We start from the raw sequence: 21,117 nt of genomic DNA, 5'->3' as shown, positions 1-21,117 counted from the left end.
TTTAATGCGATAACTGTTTATCTTATGTGTGTTTATAACTACTTTTGTTGGTTGAGCTCTGGCATCGTGAATTGGAATCAGAGCGTTGTTTCCTAACTTAATTGGGTATTCATGATGAAATCATGTATATGATTTTTGTACCATACATGTGATGTAAATAGACTGATCCCGGAAAAGCACGATTTTAGAAAAACCCACTAATCACCCCGGTACAAACAACGCTGGTCCATTATATCAACCAATGGTAGCTTCCTTTAAATACTAACGGTTGATACGGTGTGTGATTTTGAAAGGATTATAAATGGGTCGTGTTTATTTGTACCAGCAGATTAGTGGGTTTTTCCAAAAACATGCTTTTCCGGGATACATATATTGAGCCTTTAGTTACTGACTTAAGTAGATGTGCAGTTAATTTTAACAAAGCATAGACAGGCTTATCTTGCCCAAGTTAAATGCCAGCCATGAATATTTTTAACAAACAATCAAACAACAAATAGTACTGGAAAAATAGAAAATCAATAGTTGATTCTTCTTCAAAACCCACAGTGAACTGGGGTATTCGCGAGTATGTCTACCATATGAAGCGTGGGCGAACTAGCTGGAAAAAAATATTTTTCATAAATTTTGATGCCTAGCGATCATTTAAGCGGGCAAATGTGAATATGAAAAAGCGAACAGACATTGGTAAATGTAAAATAAAAAGAACACCGCCTGCATTGAAATTGCTAGCCTAAAATCCCATCTTCAATTACGAATTATAATTGATTTGATTTAATGTTGGTCCTTGCGCTGTAGTCGTAGTATTGCAAACAAACACGTGACGTCAAAATAATGTTCTTAGATCTTAGTGTCAAGTCAGTCATCGTTGTATAGTAAATTTAGTATGAGTTAAATCAGGTACATGGTATTAGTGAAATACAAGTACCAATACAATTTTACTTACGTTTTCTTTATATTTGACGACCATAAAATGCATATAAGATATCAAATGTTATAAAAAAGGATAAAAATAAAATTCATACGTTTTGAACAAACCACAACAACATCAATGTGATATATGTTTTATTTAGAGATAAATAAACTAAATTTTCATCAGAAACATGTCATAATTTTAAATGAATGGAGGAGGCCGAATCCATAAGATTTTATAAAACGACAGGAAAGAAAGATAAGTGTATTTGTTGAAAATTGTTGTTGTATGTAATTTTTAAAAGGGCAAATTTTTTTTTCAAGAAACAAGGGTATTACAATCAGTAGCCAGATTGTCCTCGAAAGCTGATCGAAAAGCATGGGAAGCTGAGTTTTCTGCCCAAATTCTACACGACGTTCTTGGGGTATGTTGCTTTTTTGGGAGATACTGTTTACGCATTGTGTTTTAGTAAACAGAAATATGCATGTAATTTGTTCTGAGTTTGTAAATTGTTTTAACGCAATTCAAGCATTTCATGTAATTTTCTTCAGAATGTGGATGCTTTGCTAAGAAACTGGAATTATCGTCTTTCAACAGACCAAAGATTGGGTGAGTCTATTTAAACTTACGAAACACCATTCGTGTTTAATGTGGATTTATGTTGGCGAGTCACTAAATAAGGATTTAAGTCAAAGCCTACACATAATCTGTAAGAACGGACCATACATTCTAGGAGACAATGTTTTTAAAATTTGCCCTATTGTAGCGCTTTCCTCATTGTTAACCAGGTTTTCCGAAGGAAAAAACTAGTTATTCGATTGGCGAATGTCGGCGGGCGGGTGGAACAAACTTGTCCGGGCCATAACTATGTCGTTCATTTTGAGATTTTAAAATCATTTGGCACGTTTGTTCACCATAACTGGACGGTGTGTCATGCGAAAAAATTACGTCGATATCTGCAACGTCAAGGTCACAATTTGAGTTCAAAGATCAAAAAAGGCCATACATGATCTTGTCCGGGTCATGACTATGTCATTCATTGTGAGATTTTCATATTATTTGGTACATTTATTCACAATCATTGGACGGTGTGTCATGCGAAAGAATAAAGTCGATATATCCAAGGTCAAGGTCGCCACGACTGAAAATAGATTGAATTTGACACAAAGGGGGATTACTAGGAACAATTAGTAACAATGCACATTTAGAAATTTTTCCTGTATCAAACTTTTTTCAAATTGAAGTCAAGGTCGCCACGACTAAAAATAGACTGAATTTGACACAAGGGGACTAACTAGGAAAAATCAGTAACAATGCAGATTTTGAATTTTCTCCCTTTATCAGACTTTTTTTTCAAATTGAAAACCTGGTTTTGTGACACTTTTGCCCCTTGTATTATATTACGAATTGCCTAAACGTTCACTAATAAGTATACATTATTTTATCGGACATTATGTGTAAGTAAATTGCATATTGCATGCATTATTCATTGATAGGGGCTGATCCTTTGATGTGCCTCATATACGAAACCGATAGTAACCAAGAACTCGAGGACGCCAACCAGCTGTTAAACATTCCAAGAATGTGGAGATTCCGAACACCAATTACAATAGAGCACATGCGCCAGACCCTCGAGTCCAAAGGTCAAGATTGGACCAAGACAAAGCAACCTCTTGTCCTTCAGCGCTTCATGAATGAAGTACAGTTTATCTAAATAACATTCTTGATAACGAATGTGCTACTCAGATTGATTTTTTTTAAATTACAATTATCGCCGAACTATCATTCCTTTAAAAGACATATGGGACGATTTTCTGATAATTAGGCACAGCTCTGTGTAAAATAATGCTTGGATGATCATGTGTGGTAATTTACAATGGAAAGAAATAATGAGGTATGATACTCAAGTTGTATTTCTCCCAATTTGTATTAACTTTTTATTTTTTAAACAGATTTTCATCGGGATTTCACATTATTTAAATAACAAGTATTACTAAAGAGTTGAAAACGTGGTTTTATGGCGTGGCCATGTTAATGTATCATGTCCCTGCCACAGACTGATGCCAAACGTCGATCTTTCGGTGATTTTTGTTCAGTTTTGTTAATACAAATTGAACTTTGATACTTCATTGATATTTTCGATCAACAAACCAACACCACTCGTGTATACCTTGGCATTGACATTATTGACCATTAATAATGAAAATGCTTCAATTGCGGCGGCATCTGCGTTAATCGAATGCGTTCATCGTGCATATACTGAAATTAAAGATGAATGAGTTACGTGGATCTACGTGTTAAAAAAGGAATTAATGGGGTTAATCAGATTATGTCATATAATCATGTATCTGATACATTAAAGTAAGAATGTCGTGACATTTTTTGTAAAATGTATCATTTTAAAAGTACGTGGAGTGGTCAATGCTTACATTTAAATTATATTCTGAAGCAATCCAAACAAAAAAAAACTGCTAAATGTTTGAATGGTTTATAAAATAAAACGAGCGTCCAAAAAACTTAAGCAATGACAAAAAAAACTTGTCTTCGTAGGACTGCCTGCTGGTTGCCCTCAGATATGTACCAAATATTCTCCGACTTCAACGCGCTCTACTCCAAAAATACCAGAAGAAACTGGACAAAACTGAAGCGAACTCGATCAAAGTAAAAGATTTAAAGAAAGGTTAGTGCATTCTTATTACTGCTTTAGGCAATTGTCTCATAAAATTAACAAATGTTAAAAGTAAGTGTATTTAAGTTTGATTCCGCTGTTGTTCTTGATGAATACATAAATAATATATAAGCATATTAATGTGCAAAACGCTGTAGTACCGCTGATATTTTTCCAATAGAAAATTAATGCATGGACTGCTGATAACAATTTGAAATGAATTTTTTTAATAAATTACGAGTATTTAATCATGTGAATTAAAGTGAATTTTTTAAGTAAAAGGCGAATCTATTAACAACATATAATATGTAAAATCCACTTTCAGAGCGCTTAGTTGGTCTTGAAACTGAACGATGGATAAATGATTTCGCTTGTGCGTGGGAGATTACAAGGAAAACCCTGGAACAATACGGTAATGCGCTTTATGTTTACATTGTTCTAACATTTACTTATTTTATGTCAAGAGCAATCATATAAATAGGTTTTCTAGGGTGTTTTTCCGATCTTTCATTTAACAACGATTTTGATGCTCAGGATTGAAAGCCCCACGAGTTGGAGGCATGGAGCATTGCGCTTGGCCGAAAGTCCGTACGTCACGGCGCTTGTGTCTTTAACTACCTTTGAAGTACTTGATAGATCTCGCTCAAACTTTATTAGTTGAACAACCTTAAAATTGATATGATCGAAGAGTAAAGACTTTTGTTGTAACGAGATTTGGCCGAATTATTTCCATTTGTTTTACCACTATATAATAGAATTTAATCAAAGAGTTGTGTGTGTTTAACTCCTCTTTAACTACTGTTTGAATCTCGCTGAAGCTTTCTCATGACCGACATGGATAGATGATCATGAAGAAATTACTTTTGACTGCGACCAGTTATTGCGGAATTATAGCTCCTTGTCTTATTTCGTTGATTTTGAAGTTTCCACACTTGTGTTGTGTGTGTGTGTGGGGGGGGGGGGGGGGTCAATGTATGTGACACATTCCTAGTTTAGTGTTACTCGATTTTCAATCACATAAAGTATATGCTTGTGTCATTTGGAACCAAGAGTTGTGTTTGAAGTTAATGAGTTATCGATATTTGCAGATTGTGTCCAATCTTTAGCATTTATGAAGAAGATGTTTGATAAAATCCGTTTTTGATTATGAAGGAAACATGTTAAGTGATTTTTATTCACGTTTAATATTTCAGGTTGCCCTACCGAGTTTGGACGTATGTATGTTCCGAAAGAGTTTTGCAACCAGAGCATACTTGATGACACACCACTGGCAGTTTTCCTTCCGTCAACTAGTGGTCCTGGGCTGTGTTCGTATACCATGCTGGATTTTCTCTTCCGGAAACAGAATGGATTCTTAGATAGCTACATTCGGGAATCCGGAAGGTTTGCACGTAAATTTGTTCAGCTGACCTGTTCTTCGTTGTCAACATTTACCTTGCTATTCGTTGTCAACATTTACCTTGCTAACAATCGAAAGAGCCTAATGTATCTTCAGATCATGATAAAACATTGTTGGACTATTCGGCTCAGCGATATGTCTGACAGGTCATGTGGGGTTAAATACTTGGTCACAGTGAAACTGAAGAAAAAGCTTGTGAACACTATTAGATTCAAATGTTTTCAATCGTGGATTTGATTTACATTCTTAATTTTATGAATTATTGTTTCTTTTTTATATCCTTTCTTTTTATGCCTCCGAAGGGTGGCATATAGTTTTTGAACTGTCCGTCAGTCCGTCCGTCTGTCTGTCTGTCCGTCCGCCAGTCAGTCTTTCCGTCCGTCCGAAATCTTTAACATTGGTCATAACTTTTGCAATTCTGAAGATAGCAACTTGATATTTGGCATTCATGGAGCGGCACATTTTGAGTGGTGAAAGGTCAAGGTCATCCTTATCGTCAAATGTCAAATTTATGGCTTCAAAGCGGCGCAGAAGGGGGCGTTGTGTTTCTGACAAACACATCTCTTGTTATGCATTCATTCTGCGTAAGTTGGCCGACTTAATAAGCACACAAATAATTGCTTATGTATACACACAGGAAAGACACGAAACCTCCTTCCATCAAACCAATGGCCGTAACATCAGCCCATCTGATCAGCTACAGCCATGAACAAGACCTCATGCCCCTGGTGTTGGCCAACTGTCACTACTCCTTCGAGATGGGAGTCGGGACCAAGATTGAGTATGACTTTGCTGGCATGGAAAAACAGCTTATGGACAGGCTTCTTTACTCAAAGTCAATGATAGAATTTGACCGTTTTTTGGAGGTAAATGTCGTACATGTTTTACTGCATCCACATTTTTTTTATTGTTTAAGATTGAGGAAGGTCTACGTCATAAAATTAATTAAAATTAAATATATTTAGACGTTCATACATTGTGTTCGTTCAAAGTATTATCATAATTAAAAAGTATAAAGTTAACAATCATATTCCTTAAGTATTACAAGCATTCTTATGATTTAATTCAAAAAGGATGTTGGTTACTTTAAAATATCTACACAGCCTTTTGGGGAATAACAATAAAGGACACGGAGGACACAATAGTTTAATTGGACTTTGCAGTTAGAATTCTGAGATGCAGATTTGTATGCTCACCGAAATAAAATTTCGGCGGAGCATATAGTTGCCAGTTTGTCCTTCCTCCTTCCTTACTTCTTTCCGTCACTCTTTTGTTACCGTTTCTCATAGCGCCTTCAATACTTTACCGATCTCTTTGATATTTGGCATGTAGGTACCTTGCATGGACCTCTACCTTTGATGAGGTTTGAGGTCACTGGGTTCAAGGTCAAGGTTACCGAGGCTAATAATAGATTTTCCGTCACGCTTTTGTTACAGTTTCTCAAATGGCCTTCACTACTTTACGGATCTCTTTCATATTTGGCATGTAGGTACCTTGCATGGACCTCTACCTTTTGATGAGGTTTGAGGTCACTGGGTTCAAGGTTAAGGTCACCGAGGCCTAATAATAGATTTTCTGTCACGCTTTTGTTACAGTTTCTCATAGGGCCTTCACTACTTTACTGATCTCTTTCATATTTGGCATGTAGGTACCTTGCATGGACCTCTACGTTTTGATGATGTTTGAGGTCACTGGGTTCAAGGTCAAGGTCACCGAGGCTAATAATAGATTTTCCGTCACGCTTTTGTTACAGTTTCTCATAGGGCCTTCACTACTTTACCGATCTCTTTCATATTTGGCATGAAGGTACCTTTGCATGGACCTCTACCTTTTGATGAGGTTTGAGGTCACTGGGTTAAAGGTCAAGGCCACCGAGGCTAATAATATATTTTTCCGTCACACTTTTGTTACAGTTTTTCATAGCGCCTTCAATATTTTACTGATCTCTTACATATTTTGCATGTAGGTACCTTACATAGACCTCTACCTTTTGATGACGCTTGATGTCATTTTGGGTCAAGGTCACCGAGGCTAATAGATTTTTTTTAGGTGGTTATTAACACATAGATTGACAAAGCGCATCATCGGGGAGCATCCATCGTTTTCAACGATACTTGTTTTTATATATTTTTAGCTCACCTGTCACGAAGTGACATGGTGAGCTTATGTGACCGTGTGATGTCCGGCGTCCGCTGTGCGTGTGTGCGTGCGTGTGTTCGTCAACAATTTGTTTGTGTTGACAGTAGAGGTCACAGTTTTCATCCAATCTTAATAAAATTTGGTCAGAATGTTTATCTTTATGAAATCTGGGTTGGGATTGTACTTGGGTCATCTGGGGTCAAAAACTAGGTCACTTGGTCGAATAATAGGAAAACCTTGTAAAAACCTTGTGTAGACAATATAGGTCACAGTTTTCATCCAATCTTTATGAAATTTGGTCAGAATGTTTATCTTGATGAAATCTGGGTTGGGATTGTATTTGGGTCATCTGGGGTCAAAAACTAGGTCATTAGGTCAAATAATAGAAAAACCTTGTGTAGACAATAGAGGTCATAGTTTTCATCTGATCTTAATTAAATATGGTCAGAATGTGTATCCTGATAATAACTGATTTTGAATCGTTACAGGGCTCTCGCTGCCGTTCGCCAGATTCGCCAATGGCGAAAATTTAGCAAATTCAGCGAATGAAATAATCGTTTGGCGAAAACGTTCGGCGAACGATTTTTTCCTGACAAATGCCGTCCCAGATAATAAACTCTTTCAGCTGTTGACTGTGATTCAATACATCGCGGTGTTATTGACCCGAAACATTGATACGCAGTCGGCATTAACACCGGTCAGAACCGGTCATCGAGACAAAGGAAAATGACAAGTGTGAAAACAAAACAATGATGTAATCGTACATCTTATCGGCTTAAATAAACAATTACATCTGATTAAAGATTAAAGATTGCTGCCAATTTCAATCAATTTGAGTAAAAGCCGTTAGATACTTTGTCACACAATGAACGTAAGTCAAGAAGTTGATAATTGATTTTAATTTCGAGAAGTTCGTAATGTTTGTAATGATTAAAGGCTAAATGTGTTACAATTGTGAATGACGATAGATGAAAGGGTGTAAAAACCCTTGACATTTTCGGCGAAATTGTCGGAAATTGCGACTGCCATTATGGCGACCATAGGCAATAAGCGTCCTTTGGACTCTGACAAATTTAATGAAACGGTCTAAAAAAAATCAAATCTGATAGTAGATCATTCAAAGATGTTTGGCTTTCGGAATTCAAGTGGTTAGACTATAATGCAAAATAAAAAACGATGTATTGCAAAATATGCATACAGTTTCAAAAATCAAATGCATTCACTTTGGGTGTAGTATGTTAGGGAAACGATTCGTATATGGGTCATCTGGGGTCAAAAATTAGGTCACCGGGCCAATGCTAGTAAAACCTTGTGTAGATGAAAGAGGTCACAGTTTTCATCACGTCTTAATGAAATTTTGTCAGAATGTATTAATTAATGAAATATGGCTTGGGATTGTGTATGGGCTGATAAAATTTAAGTTGATGTGGCAAGGTTGGTCAGGTGAGCGATTCAGGGCCATCATGGCCCTCATGTTTATTATTATCGGTATGTGAATTTTACTTCACTTTTTTAGCAACATTATTATGAAAGCCAATGTGGCGGCAAGAATAGAGAAATTAACGGTTTTAGATATTATGAACACCCTTTCGTGCTATAGTGTAGCATATATATTCACAAGTAATTGACATTTTACAGATCGATCAGATGATCTACAGGACTGAGGTTACGAATCAAACCGTTTTTATGAAGCTTGCAGAGAGGATTCCGCAGGTAATATGAAATTTATGTATTAATTTACTTAATTCTTAATCGCTGTGTATTGCATTTATCAAAAATCAACATTTTATGTATGGAAATTACATATCTAATGGATTTCACGAAACCAAATGATAACAGAAACTGTCTGTTTTTTATTTGTCTTCACTTTGTAACGTATGACATTCAAACTAAGAGTCATCGTTTCATATGCTATGAAATTACAAAAGTAATACCCCGATCTTGACTTAATTTTAGCCTAGTTATTGTTGATGAAGACTTTCAGCACATACATACATCTCAGTCACTACAATTTTCAGATGTGTAACATTTGGTATATTGAATTGTCTATTGGCACTCTACTAAATTGCATCACATTCTAACCCTGGCTTCATAACTGGACTCACCCAAGGGAAACTATTTAATTAGATTCGTTAATAAAATAAGTAAAATATTTCTTTAATATAAAAGCACAAGACGTTCAGTTTTAATGTTTGGTATGAACATGGTATTGTGGTTCTCCACCAGCCGTAAAACGGAACCCTTGTGTTAAAACTGGCCGCGCCCCACGGACAAGTTTTTTATTGTAACCTTTCTCCACATTACTAAATGCATCGTCGAGAGGGGGGATTCTTAATGTGTTTTACTGTAATGTGTACAACTTAATGTTTCATTTCTTTCGCTAATTGTAGAGTCATTTAAATGGAGCAGTGCGCGCTCAAATATGTGAAGAATTACGACAACTGCCTGACGTGTGCAGATCCCTCGATAACCTGGATATTGCTATCAGCTTTCTAAAAACAACTGGCGGACATCCCTCAGCACAGCTGATCACATTTATGGTTGAGACCCTGCAGATTGAAAATGCCATGTTAAGTCAAAAGGTACAATTTCAATATAATGAACTTCTGAGTAAAATATAATTTACAATTAATGACCAAAATGCATGTACTTAATAGATATGTGTTCAATATATAGAAATGTGTTATTATATGTTTTTGTTTTATCGTTTTTGTTCTTAGCCATCAAATTTTAAGATATGGCAATAACTTAAGTGTTGCTTTCATTGTCTACTTTAAAGGCCCGCCAGTGCTGTGAGCTGCAGCATGCAAGGGCACTGTGGCTTCTGTTGTCATTCCAAAAATCTAAAATGCTGATCGACTATCGACAGAGTACAGAGGTGAGTATATGAACGAGTGACATTATTGCTTCTGTTGTAGATGACAATGGTACCTTGTCAACTATCCAACACTCAAAATAACACTGTATTTGCATACTGCATTTGCTTGCAATAATTTTAATAACTAAATATTTCATTTGTATCAGCTTTAAATGTAAATAAAATCGTTTATTCAACGATCAAGTAAATAATTCATATTAAAACTGGAACTGAGTTTAATTATCTCGATCAATTCGATTGTTAGACTGAAAGTACGTTTGTTTGTTTTGTTTTTGTTCTGTGCCTTTGATAAAATCTATGGTGAGCAATTAATTTCAGGAGGTGTTTGAAACTCTACAAGATGACATGTACGAAGATATGGACGCTGAATTGCAAGCCGGCTTCGTAGACTACATGAACAACCTAAGTGTTGATAAACTTGCGACCATATTGGAAGTAATGCATGAATTCCTGCTACTCAGCGTTTCTATCCGCCAAAATGCTGAAGACGAGGACTTTATTGACACCACCAGATATGTGTACGTAATTAAAAAAGACACTTGGAACATAAAGCTTGTTTGTGGGCTGATCCATCAGCTGGAGTTTCACTTCTTTATATTGAATTGCACAACAGTTTGATGTGTGCTGCGTGGATACAGTAGCGTGTATCCCCGTACACATCCTCGATGTTGTTATATTTTCAGCCTTCAGAGGCTGGTAGCGGTATTGTTATTTTTATTATTTTTAGAAACCTTGTTTAAGACCTTTCTTATACTTAGATTCTTATACATTCTCTGTATTTATAAAGTAAACTTGTATGTTCATCAATTGAGAGTTCTGCAGGTTATACTGAATTTTTACAGACCATTATCTGACAAGCTGCCTTTTACTCTTTTATGTATGTTGACTTGGCATGTGTATTAATGTAACTACAAGATTGGTGGTTTCGCTAAATTATAAAACTATGAACAGATTAATGTACTGTTTGGGCAATCGGTCACTTGCCTTAAATAAAGGACCAACTAATTGTTTATAATAAGAATTCAATACTGCTCCAGCAGCTGAAGTTTCACTTCTTTATATTGATTATATTTAAATGTATTATATTAATGCACATGTCGGTCGGTCGGGTTTAAGTCGGTTGGTCGGTCCGCATACCGTTTCGTTTCCGTGCGTTGTCTGAAGCAAGCTTAGATCGTCCATCAACAAATTGGTTGATGTCAGTACAAGGAGACGTCTTGGTGTTTTGCATGATATATTGAGAACGCTATGATATACCATTTTGAATATCGCTATGATGATTATTCGGGAGGAAAGACACCGCTTGACTGAGTTTAACATGTCAAAAGGCCAGATAACGGGGACGTGGTACATTAAAATTCTCTTCAAATTGCACATATGTACGACTTGCCTGCAAGTCGAGGGCATAAATGTTCAACGAACATTTCTTGTTACACCTCATTGTGTTGTTACAGAAATCAATGTTGTACTCTTTTAGTAAAACTGTACACAAGTGTTTGATATTTTAGCATGCTTGCAGTCATTTGCAAATCGTGGTATTCTACAATATAATTAAACGTTCTGACTTTGGTGGTTTGAAATGTTCTTTAAAAAAAGAAATAACATAAATAGTTTTTTCCCAAATTCAATGTGGTAATGTTTTGGATTTCGATAAATGGTATCCGTGTATTGAAAATAAATTAACACTTTATCATTGCAGATTTATTGATGGCTTGCGGGAGTATATTAACCAGAGTGAATCTGTTTTGGCGATAGAATCTGCAACATTGGAGGACTTCCCGAAGGGCATCTTGTACAAACATGGAGCAAAAGCCTGGGTATTGGCTTATACAACCTTGGCCAGAAAAATAGGGAACCGGAGGCGGTACTGAATAACTATATTTGGAGACTGACTAATACGGATTTCAATAAATGAACTTGATTAACATTTGTTCGAGCAATTGTTGTGTTAGAGATTAGAAACTGTGATATGAAAATTTGATTTATTTTTGTGTTTTTATTTTAATGTTGTTGCAGATACATGTATAACATGTAATCATCACGAAATAGTTTTAATGGACTGTTGCTGTCCAATATTTATCTTGCTTTTCTATTTATTGTTTGTAAAAAAAGTACACATGCCACTTTTTGTTGACACAATATGATTTATCCAATTGTGTGTTGTTATGTATGTAGAACATTATGTCGCAGTTCGTAAATTGACTGTCAATTTTGTGGTAAAATCACAGCCATTTAAGTTACTGCCTGGTTACATGATATAAGCTATTTTTGGTAAATATATACTGATTGCATCACCTGCTTTTCAGTCCAATATAACCCTTTTATTTGATGTGTCCGTTTGATTAAGATTGCAAATATCTTATTCTTATTGTTTTTTCTGCTTTATTAATGTATGTTAGTATTCTGATGTCCATAAATCCAGTTTTGAATGTTAAGGGCGATTTGATTGTTTCAATGTATGTGATGAGTTTAATTGTAAGTTGAATAAGAAACATGTGTCCGTGTTTGACAACATGTTTTCCAAAATCTTTTCCCGTATGATCACTGTATAACATATACACGAATTTTCCATTTAATTGTGTTTGCAAATTTGACAATTTTATAATTTTTATTTAACAGAAGTTTCATGTTAATGAGTAGCGGATGCGTTTCAGACAATTAACCATAGAATTAGCTTTCAACAATAATCAACCTCGTGTTAGCTTCGTGCAGAATTATTGTTCATTGATATGCAATTTCTTATTAGTTTAGATGGTGAGAAAACATTTTAACATTGTTCTATTGTGCAAGGTATAACATGCACGAAATTATGTTTTTGAAAACTCGTTTTGCGTCATGCGCTTTTTCAGTTCCACATCTGCGCACTGGAAGTATTTGGAGGGAAAGTGCGTAAAAGAGTTCGTGTATTGTTTAACTGTGCAATATGCCCATTATTTTTGTTCTTGTTTTCTTCTTATTACTTGAGGATATTTTAAGTTGTACGTTTAATGTTATTGCAATGTTTATTTGAAGTGTTTTTTGGTGTTGAAGGATGTTCATTGGTAAATGTTTTGATAATCTTATGTATGAAATGTATTTTTTTTTATTTAGATACGTTCATGTTCATTAATATGTTACTCATTCTTTAATTGGCATATGCGACACTCATAAATGAATGTTCGTTTGCTGTTAATATAATAAATAACCCGTGTGTATGCAAATGATGCCAAGAATTATATTGTTCAATATGATGCATGTCTATTTTAGCTTGTATCGTATAACAGTGTCGTTTGCAAAAATAGTGTTTTTCCCATGTATTATGGTATGTATCTATTTTCATAAACTTACATTTCCTTTCGTTCTTTAAATTTGCATTACTCTTCAAAGAATCGCGGTATAGCTGTGGTATGAGAAGTTTATTGTTGCTTATCACAGCTGCATACATATGACTTTTCAACATTACATTTTGCTTATAGTTGTGCATAATAACGCGATTGTTTCTGTCGTGAATATTAATGTTTCATTCATTAATCTAATTTTCTAATTTGTACCATATTATACTCGGAACTTAAATCGATAGCAATGTGATATTGCTTGTGAGACAAAATCATTATGACCGTAAACCTTTAATGCATGTTAATGCGATGACTAGCCCACGATTGCTGATACTTTTACCAATGCATTGGCGGCGATGCATAGAGAAGAAAATATATATGATGTCACCCATGTCTATGTTATATTATGATTTTTTTACAGTTGGGTTTGGAACATATAACTTATTTCAGTTAGGTGTATACAATTTGTTTTACTAAGATTGATTCATTTTCCTGTACAGGTATAATTAACCGTAATCTTTAAATGCCGATGATATGCAGCGTTTTAATTTTGTTAATTCAAACGTTATCTTTGCACAAATATGGGCGATAGTTCGCTAAGTAGGTGCTAAGTGAAATACCAGTCATATAGTTGTAATTATTGGTCGAATTTGTTTGCTACATGCTTCATCAAATGTCATGTTTTACACAATGTCTATAATGGAAACTGTGTGACTATTCTTGGTGAATGATTGAACTCGAGTATTTTTTCGAATTTAAAATGTTACGATATAAATCATCAATAAAACGCAGGGGTGTATGTGTATTTAATATGGTTATTTTATTTTTATCCCCTCCGAAGGGTGGCATATAGTTTTTGAACTGTCCGTCAGTCCGTCCGTTTGTCAGTCTGTCCGAAAACTTTAACATTGGTCATAACTTTTGCATTATTGATGATAGCAACTTGATATTTGGCATGCATGTGTATCTCGTGGAGCTGAACATTTTGAGAGGTGAAAGGTCAATGTCATCCTTCAAGGTCAAAGGTCAAATATATGGCTTCAAAGCGGCGCAGAGGGAGCATTGTGTTTCTGACAAACACATCTCTTGTTCTTGTCGTTATTACGTAATTTGTCATTCTATGATACCTTTTTATTGTTATTGCGCAACAGTTGATTGTTACAACGCATACATTGCTTACATTTTTAGCCGGATTTTTTTCGAAAAAATCTCGGCTTATAGATTGATGTTGTCGGGCGGGCGGGGGGCGGGCGGGCGGGCGGGGTGGCGGCGTGCTCGAAAATGTTAAAGTTCTTATTTCATGGTATAACTTTGGTATGCTTGGACCTAGAGTCTTCAAACTTGACATGAAGGTTGGCCAGGATTAAAAGATGACCACTGGTCATTTCAAGGTCATTCATTTGAAGGTCAAGGTCACTGTGACCTTCAATATAAAAAATGTTAAAGTTCTTATAACTTTGGTATGCTTGGACCTAGAGTCTTGAAACTTGACATGAAGGTTGGCCATAACTAGTTAGTAACCACTGGTCATTTCAAGGTCATTCATTTGAAGGTCAAGGTCACTGTGACCTTGAATGTAAAAATGTTAAAACTTATTTCATGGTATAACTTTGGTATGCTTGGACCTAGAGTCTTCAAACTTGACATGAAGGTTGGCCAGGATTAACAGATGACCACTGGTCATTTCAAGGTCATTCATTTGAAGGTGATGGTCACTGTGACCTTCAATATAAAAATGTTAAAGTTGTTATAACTTTGGTATGCTTGGACCTAGAGTCTTGAAACTTGACATGAAGGTTGGCCAGAACTAGTAAGTAACCACTGGACATTTCAAGGTCATTCATTTGAAGGTCAAGGTCACTGTGACCTTGAATGTAAAAATGTTGAAGTTGTTATAACTTTGGTATGCTTGGACCTAGAGTCTTGAAACTTGACATGAAGGTTGGCCAGAACTAGTAAGTAACCACTGGACATTTCAAGGTCATTCATTTGAAGGTCAAGGTCACTGTGACCTTGAATGTAAAAATGTTAAAGTTCTTATTTCATGTTATAACTTGGGTATGCTTGTACCTAGAGTCTTCAAACTTGAAATAAAGATTGGCCAGTACTAGAAGATGACCACTGGTCATTTCAATGTCATTCATTTGAAGGTCAAGGTCACTGTGACCTTAAATGTTAAAATGTTAAAATTGTTATAACTTTGGTATGCTTGGACATAGAGTCTTCAAACTTGACATGAAGGTTTGCAAGCACACTTAGATGACCACTGGTCATTTCAAGGTCATTCATTCTAAGGTCAAGGTCACTGTGACCTTGAATGTAAAAATGTTAAAGTTCTTATAACTGGTGTGATAGAAACCTTTTGGAGTGATCATAAGGCTGTCTGGATTTCTGTGTAGGTATGTGAAAGCAAAACAATAAATAGTATTATTTCATCTAAGTTTATTTTCTTACATTTGATAATGAAATTGATGGAAACTTCAAACAATATCTTACTAATTTGCTAATAAAAAAATTGAGATCAAACTTTCCTAATTGTCAATTCAAGTTCATATTTGTGACCTTAAATGTTATTGTTGTTCATGTATATGCATGCATTCAAAACATAACACAAGGTTTGCTCATGCCTTGAAAAGTACTTACATTTCATTTTGACCTTTGAACAATATTTCAGTAATTTAAGTATTGCATTGACAAAAACACGAAAGGTACTTTCCTGTCATTTAAATCAAAAATCCGGCTTCAATGCGGTCATCTCCGACCGCGGAACTCTTGTTCTCTTTTTACGACGAGCTAAATGTTCGCCATGATGACAAGTTTCGCGCAAAATCAATGGATACACAAAAAATACACGCGCGATTATCAAGACATTGACACGCAAATAAGTTATGGATTTCTAAATGATCGAAGAGATTGAAGAAATTTTCGAATGCTCACTTAAATCTGCGACTAATCGAGAGCTTGGGTTTGTATGGCCCAGGAACTACATCGCGTTATGTTAAACATTCAGTTGATTGTTACAACGCATACATTGCTTACATTTTTCTCTTTTTTCGACGAGCTAAATGTTCGCCATGATGACAAGTTTCGCGCAAAATCAATGGATACACAAAAAATACACGCGAGATTATTAAGACATTGACACGCAAATAAGTTATGGATTTCTAAATGATCGAAGAGATTGAAGAAATGTTCGAATGCTCACTTAAATCTGAGACTAATCGAGAGCTTGGGTTTGTATGGCCCAGGAACTACATCGCGTTATGTTAAACCTTCATTTACGCTCAGTACAAGACATGCTTCTTCCATATACAAGTTACATTTATAAAAAAATAAAATAAATATATATGCATGTGTTCGCGTTAATCTTATTATTAATCTTTTAATTGTATCCCGATTGCTTCGACGAAAGCTGTATGCGTTTTAGAAATTTATGATTCCGTATCCTGGTAATAATCAGTACTTCGTATATTTAGAGACGATTCTTAAAATGCTCCCAGACAATGAAGCCTAGACATCCTTATGGTAACGCGGATATTCCATTTCTATATCGGTTACCCGTCAATGTTGATATTCGCACTACCTGTTGTTTGTGTGTAAGTAGCAATGCCAACGGCTTCGTGTATAAGTATTGTGTATGTACATGCATGTGACTAAGTGTGTGGTATTCTCATTGATGTTATGAGCGTTTTTGCGAACCAGTAAGCATTCCTGTAAATGAATACGTATTTTGTTGAGTTCAGCTGTTCATTGATAAAGTTTAGAAAATGTATTCGGAAAAATCTTTTGATTTAAAAGTTCAATGACATAAGACGGTATGCATAAATTAATTGCATCGCATACAATCATATACACTAATAACAATAAGACTATAAACATTAAAAATATAAAACGACTTACTGCAAATGTACACCTGTTAATAGTCGACTAAATATCGTGATGGAAACATAATTCCACTAGTATATGACAACCAAATGTAAAGATGTGTTGACGACAAAGCTGTGCGCAAAGCGTTAGGCTTCCGTTGTCATGACGCAAATCCAATTAGGTGATGTCGACAGAGCACAGACATGAGTTACTAAACGAGAATACCTATTGTTTGCGGTATACATATCAACGGTTTTGTTTCAACACTATTGGACTATTGTACACTTCGATTTTGAATTATAGTTAGGTCTGGGGTACCTTTTTGTGTCGTTCTCAATATTTTCATTGAAACGACATCTGTTTTACTGCTGGGCAGATTGTCACAGATCTAATACACTAAAAACTGATATTCAGCTGCACCAGCAGGAGAGACGCCTTATTGTTATATTCGGTTATTTATTTATGGCAAAAAACAAAACAAATACAATACTTAACAGGAATGGTTCATGGATGATTCTCTGTCGAAGTTGTTTTTCTGTTAAACACATCGGGTATGCTGCATATTTGGGTATCCGGAGTTGAAAAAACTATATGCACAAAATCTTTTCCGAAACCGCAAGGGTCGCACGTTTTAAAATACGAGGTTACATGATTAATATTAAAGTTTGATAACGTGTTATGTAAGACCCAATGCCAAGATCTTTTATATTTAGTATATGATATTAAAAATTGGTCCGTACACAGTTTTTCAACTCCATGTACGAGGGTGTAAAACTGGACACGTCCGTGGAGCATTTGTTTTATAAACTCACCTGAGCACAGAGTGCTCCAGGTGAGCTGTTGTGGCATCCATGATGTTTGGTGTACTTTGTGCGATGTGTGGTTTGCGTCATACACTTTAAGAGCGTTACCATTCTAAAGGTCACATTAGTTTAACCAATCTTGATAAAACTTGGTCAGAATCTGAATTTGTACATTATCTAGATCATATTTTGGTCACGATCGTCCAAAAACAAGGTAAAATCTTAGACAAACCATCTAACAATATAGAGTCTACATTATGATCAATCTGGATGAAACTTGGCCAGAATGTTTATCTGTACATTTGAGTGACTTCGTTCGAATCTCTTGATCACGTGCGTCCAAAAACTAAGACAACGCTTATGTATATTGACTATAGGATTGACCCAATTAGTTCCATTCGACTACGATGAAATTCGTGATAGTCCAGTTAACTTGTTTCTGTTTTATAATCCTTTGAAAGAGGATGGCATATCAGTTGTACGGTACGTCTATCCGTATGTGCTGTCCCAGCCATAACTTGATTAATTTTCAAATAACTGCGCATGTCCATCATCATAAGACGACCTTTCGAGAGTAACACGTGTCTTCCTACTTCAAATGTCAAAATTAGACTTAATGGTTGAAGGTTAAATTGGGTTACAATTCTTTTTTCAGCCTTTTTTTACGTAAAAATCATATTGGTCTTAAAATAGCGTGAACATATCTGTCTCAGCCATATATTGTCCAGATATTTATGGATTTGTATTTTGAGATAACAAATGCGATTGATCCTAAGATGACGTTTAACGTGTTACGTTCGTCTCTCGAGCTCCAACGTCAAGCTCACATTTCATAAATGTATTAAACAGCTTATTTGGACTGTAACACTGATTTCTCAAGCTTTTTTAAGAAAACTTATATTTAATGATAACGATGAGGACGTTTGCTTTAAAGCATATTTTCCAGGCTGAAACTTTTTTCATTTACTATTCAATTATCATATAAATTAATTCAAATGATTATAATGAAGAGACTGAATGTAGTGTATTAACTGTCTTATTACCCCATAGGTTAAGGTCACACTGCGAAGTAAGTCACTTTGATACGGCCATGAACAGCTTGTTTGTTACTTTATCGGAGATTTGAGACAAAAGCGGAATGTGGAATCATCTGTGCCCTATGGACACATTTCTTGTTCATTTAGGTCTACCCTATGGTTCTCTTATGTAGTTCGTATCCTTGGTAAGGTTAAGTCTTCAACAATTGGTGCCTATAGCAGAAGTTAGCGCTTAAAGGCCACCATGGCATTATTGTGCTGACAAATATAGCAAAATAACCAACATAGTAAACTTTTGTGAAAACACAAGGCTAAGAGGTCGTTTATTTGTTATGCAATTATAATTGAAATCTTTCAAAAGCCTTAAAGGGGTCTTTTCACAGATTTTGGCATGTTTTGAAGTTTGTCATTAAATGCTTTATATTGATAAATGTAAAAATTGGATCTAAAATTCTCCAGTAAAAAAAAATCAAGAATACAATTTAAAAAAGAAAACAAGGTTACCCTCAGGAGGGCCCGAACCACTGACCCATGGAGTCCTGGAGTAAAATGTCTCCCATTTAGACCTCTCGGCCATCCTTTCTTATACAATGACGGGTGCATTTTATACTCTATATAACCAATCCTCGTAGTTTCACAAAATATAACGACAACAACCGAGCTCTCCAAATTATTTATTAGTTTCGCGTTGCAACGCTTTAATTTTCAGGTTTTTATATCGTCAAAAGATGCATATAATGGCTATTTTAGGGCATGGTAAATGTTCAGTATTACTGTTTCCTCACAAATATCATAACTGAAACGAACATTTGCGAATCTGAAACAACTTTTTTTCAATTGTGTCAATTTACCCAAACGTGAAAAGGCCCCGTTAAGTTAAGTTTGAACGTTAAGTGCTTCGTTTGATTGTAGAACAATTAGACTGTAGGTTTCCCGTTGATTTCAATATTTGATATTTTGTCTATCGTGTATATCTTCAATAACATAATTCGTGGTTATGAATGTATGTTCATGAATATTTATTGAATGTGGTGGAGATAATGCAAATACAATGAACGAAATCATGTGTCGTTATTTTTACTAATCATTGATAGTACTGATTTAACAAGCATGTATTATTTAACTGTTTTTGATTGTATGCCCCCGAAGGGTTGCATATAGTTTTTGAACTGTCCGCCCGAGTTCGTCAGTCAGTCTTTCCGTCCGAAAACTTTAACATCGGTCATAGTTTTTGCAATATTGAAGGTAGTAACTTGATATTTAGCATGCATGTGTATCTAATGGAGTGCTGAAAGATCAAGGTAAAGGTCATCCTTCAAGGTCAAAGGTCAAGTATATGGCTTCAAAGCGGCGAAAAAGGTGGCATTGTGTCTCTGACAAACACATCTCTTGTTTATGAGAGATGTTGTTGAGCAATGTGGCGTTCAATAATTGTATAAAAGTTGTTCTTATAGATAGATATCTATGTAACCTTAACATATACTAACATGAAATTACACACATGTCCTCTGGATTATTATATCAGATCGCTGACATTGCATATACCTTGTAAAATTAAAAATTGGCATTTCTCATACAGTTTGATCTACTTAAGATAGTCCATCAACACTACACACATGCCGCTATGGACTTGATTTAAGGTTAGTTTCGTTTGACCGTAATTGTAGCAGAACCCATTCGAACCTAGAGATGTATCGTTAAGGTAAGTGTGAAACAAAACCATATATGTGTCATTACTACAAGTATTTGAATGAAACTTATCACATTTCTTAATGCGATAATAATTAAGACCAATAACTCGCACCTTATCTGGATAATGCATTCGTACATTGGAAACAAATTGCTTAATGTTTGAGTGCATGGACTGCATATTGCCGACTATTGCCCATGGTTGTGGCTTACCGTTTGACAGCATAATGCCCCTTTTATACTTGCAAATTAAGGTTCAGGTTTGCGCGCAACAAGTACGTTACGCTGTATCTTCAACAGATTCAAAAGATACTCATTTATTTGATAGTTTACAATTGTCTGTTCAATGTAAAACACGCATTCGGGGTCATACGGTCATATACCTACGCTGATTTCGCTGTAAACAGCGTTTT

General features: G+C 35.4%; 1 protein-coding gene and 1 long non-coding RNA gene across 2 annotated transcripts in view; both read left to right on the top strand.

Annotated features, from left to right (window-relative positions):
- Positions 1–14,113, top strand: part of LOC127852329 (E3 ubiquitin-protein ligase rnf213-alpha-like) — a 163,475-nt gene extending 149,362 nt beyond the window's left edge. The window contains exons 87-98 of the mRNA XM_052386263.1: positions 1,234–1,334; positions 1,462–1,519; positions 2,407–2,609; positions 3,461–3,590; positions 3,904–3,990; positions 4,772–4,961; positions 5,615–5,843; positions 8,755–8,829; positions 9,507–9,698; positions 9,896–9,994; positions 10,313–10,512; positions 11,694–14,113. Coding sequence (XP_052242223.1) covers positions 1,234–1,334; positions 1,462–1,519; positions 2,407–2,609; positions 3,461–3,590; positions 3,904–3,990; positions 4,772–4,961; positions 5,615–5,843; positions 8,755–8,829; positions 9,507–9,698; positions 9,896–9,994; positions 10,313–10,512; positions 11,694–11,865 — 1,736 coding nt within the window. The 3' untranslated portion in view covers positions 11,866–14,113. The remainder of the gene's footprint in view (positions 1–1,233; positions 1,335–1,461; positions 1,520–2,406; positions 2,610–3,460; positions 3,591–3,903; positions 3,991–4,771; positions 4,962–5,614; positions 5,844–8,754; positions 8,830–9,506; positions 9,699–9,895; positions 9,995–10,312; positions 10,513–11,693) is intronic.
- A 478-nt stretch (positions 14,114–14,591) lies between these two features.
- LOC127852346 (uncharacterized) lies at positions 14,592–15,838 on the top strand. Its single transcript, XR_008036205.1, has 2 exons — positions 14,592–15,164; positions 15,708–15,838. It is a non-coding gene; the product is annotated as an uncharacterized LOC127852346 (long non-coding RNA).
- Positions 15,839–21,117: the final 5,279 nt, after the last annotated feature.

This window comes from Dreissena polymorpha, chromosome 12, assembly GCF_020536995.1.
Source record: "Dreissena polymorpha isolate Duluth1 chromosome 12, UMN_Dpol_1.0, whole genome shotgun sequence".
NCBI lineage: Eukaryota > Metazoa > Mollusca > Bivalvia > Myida > Dreissenidae > Dreissena > Dreissena polymorpha.
Note: the sequence above shows the minus strand (reverse complement) of the source record. Positions and strands in the feature narration are given on the sequence as shown.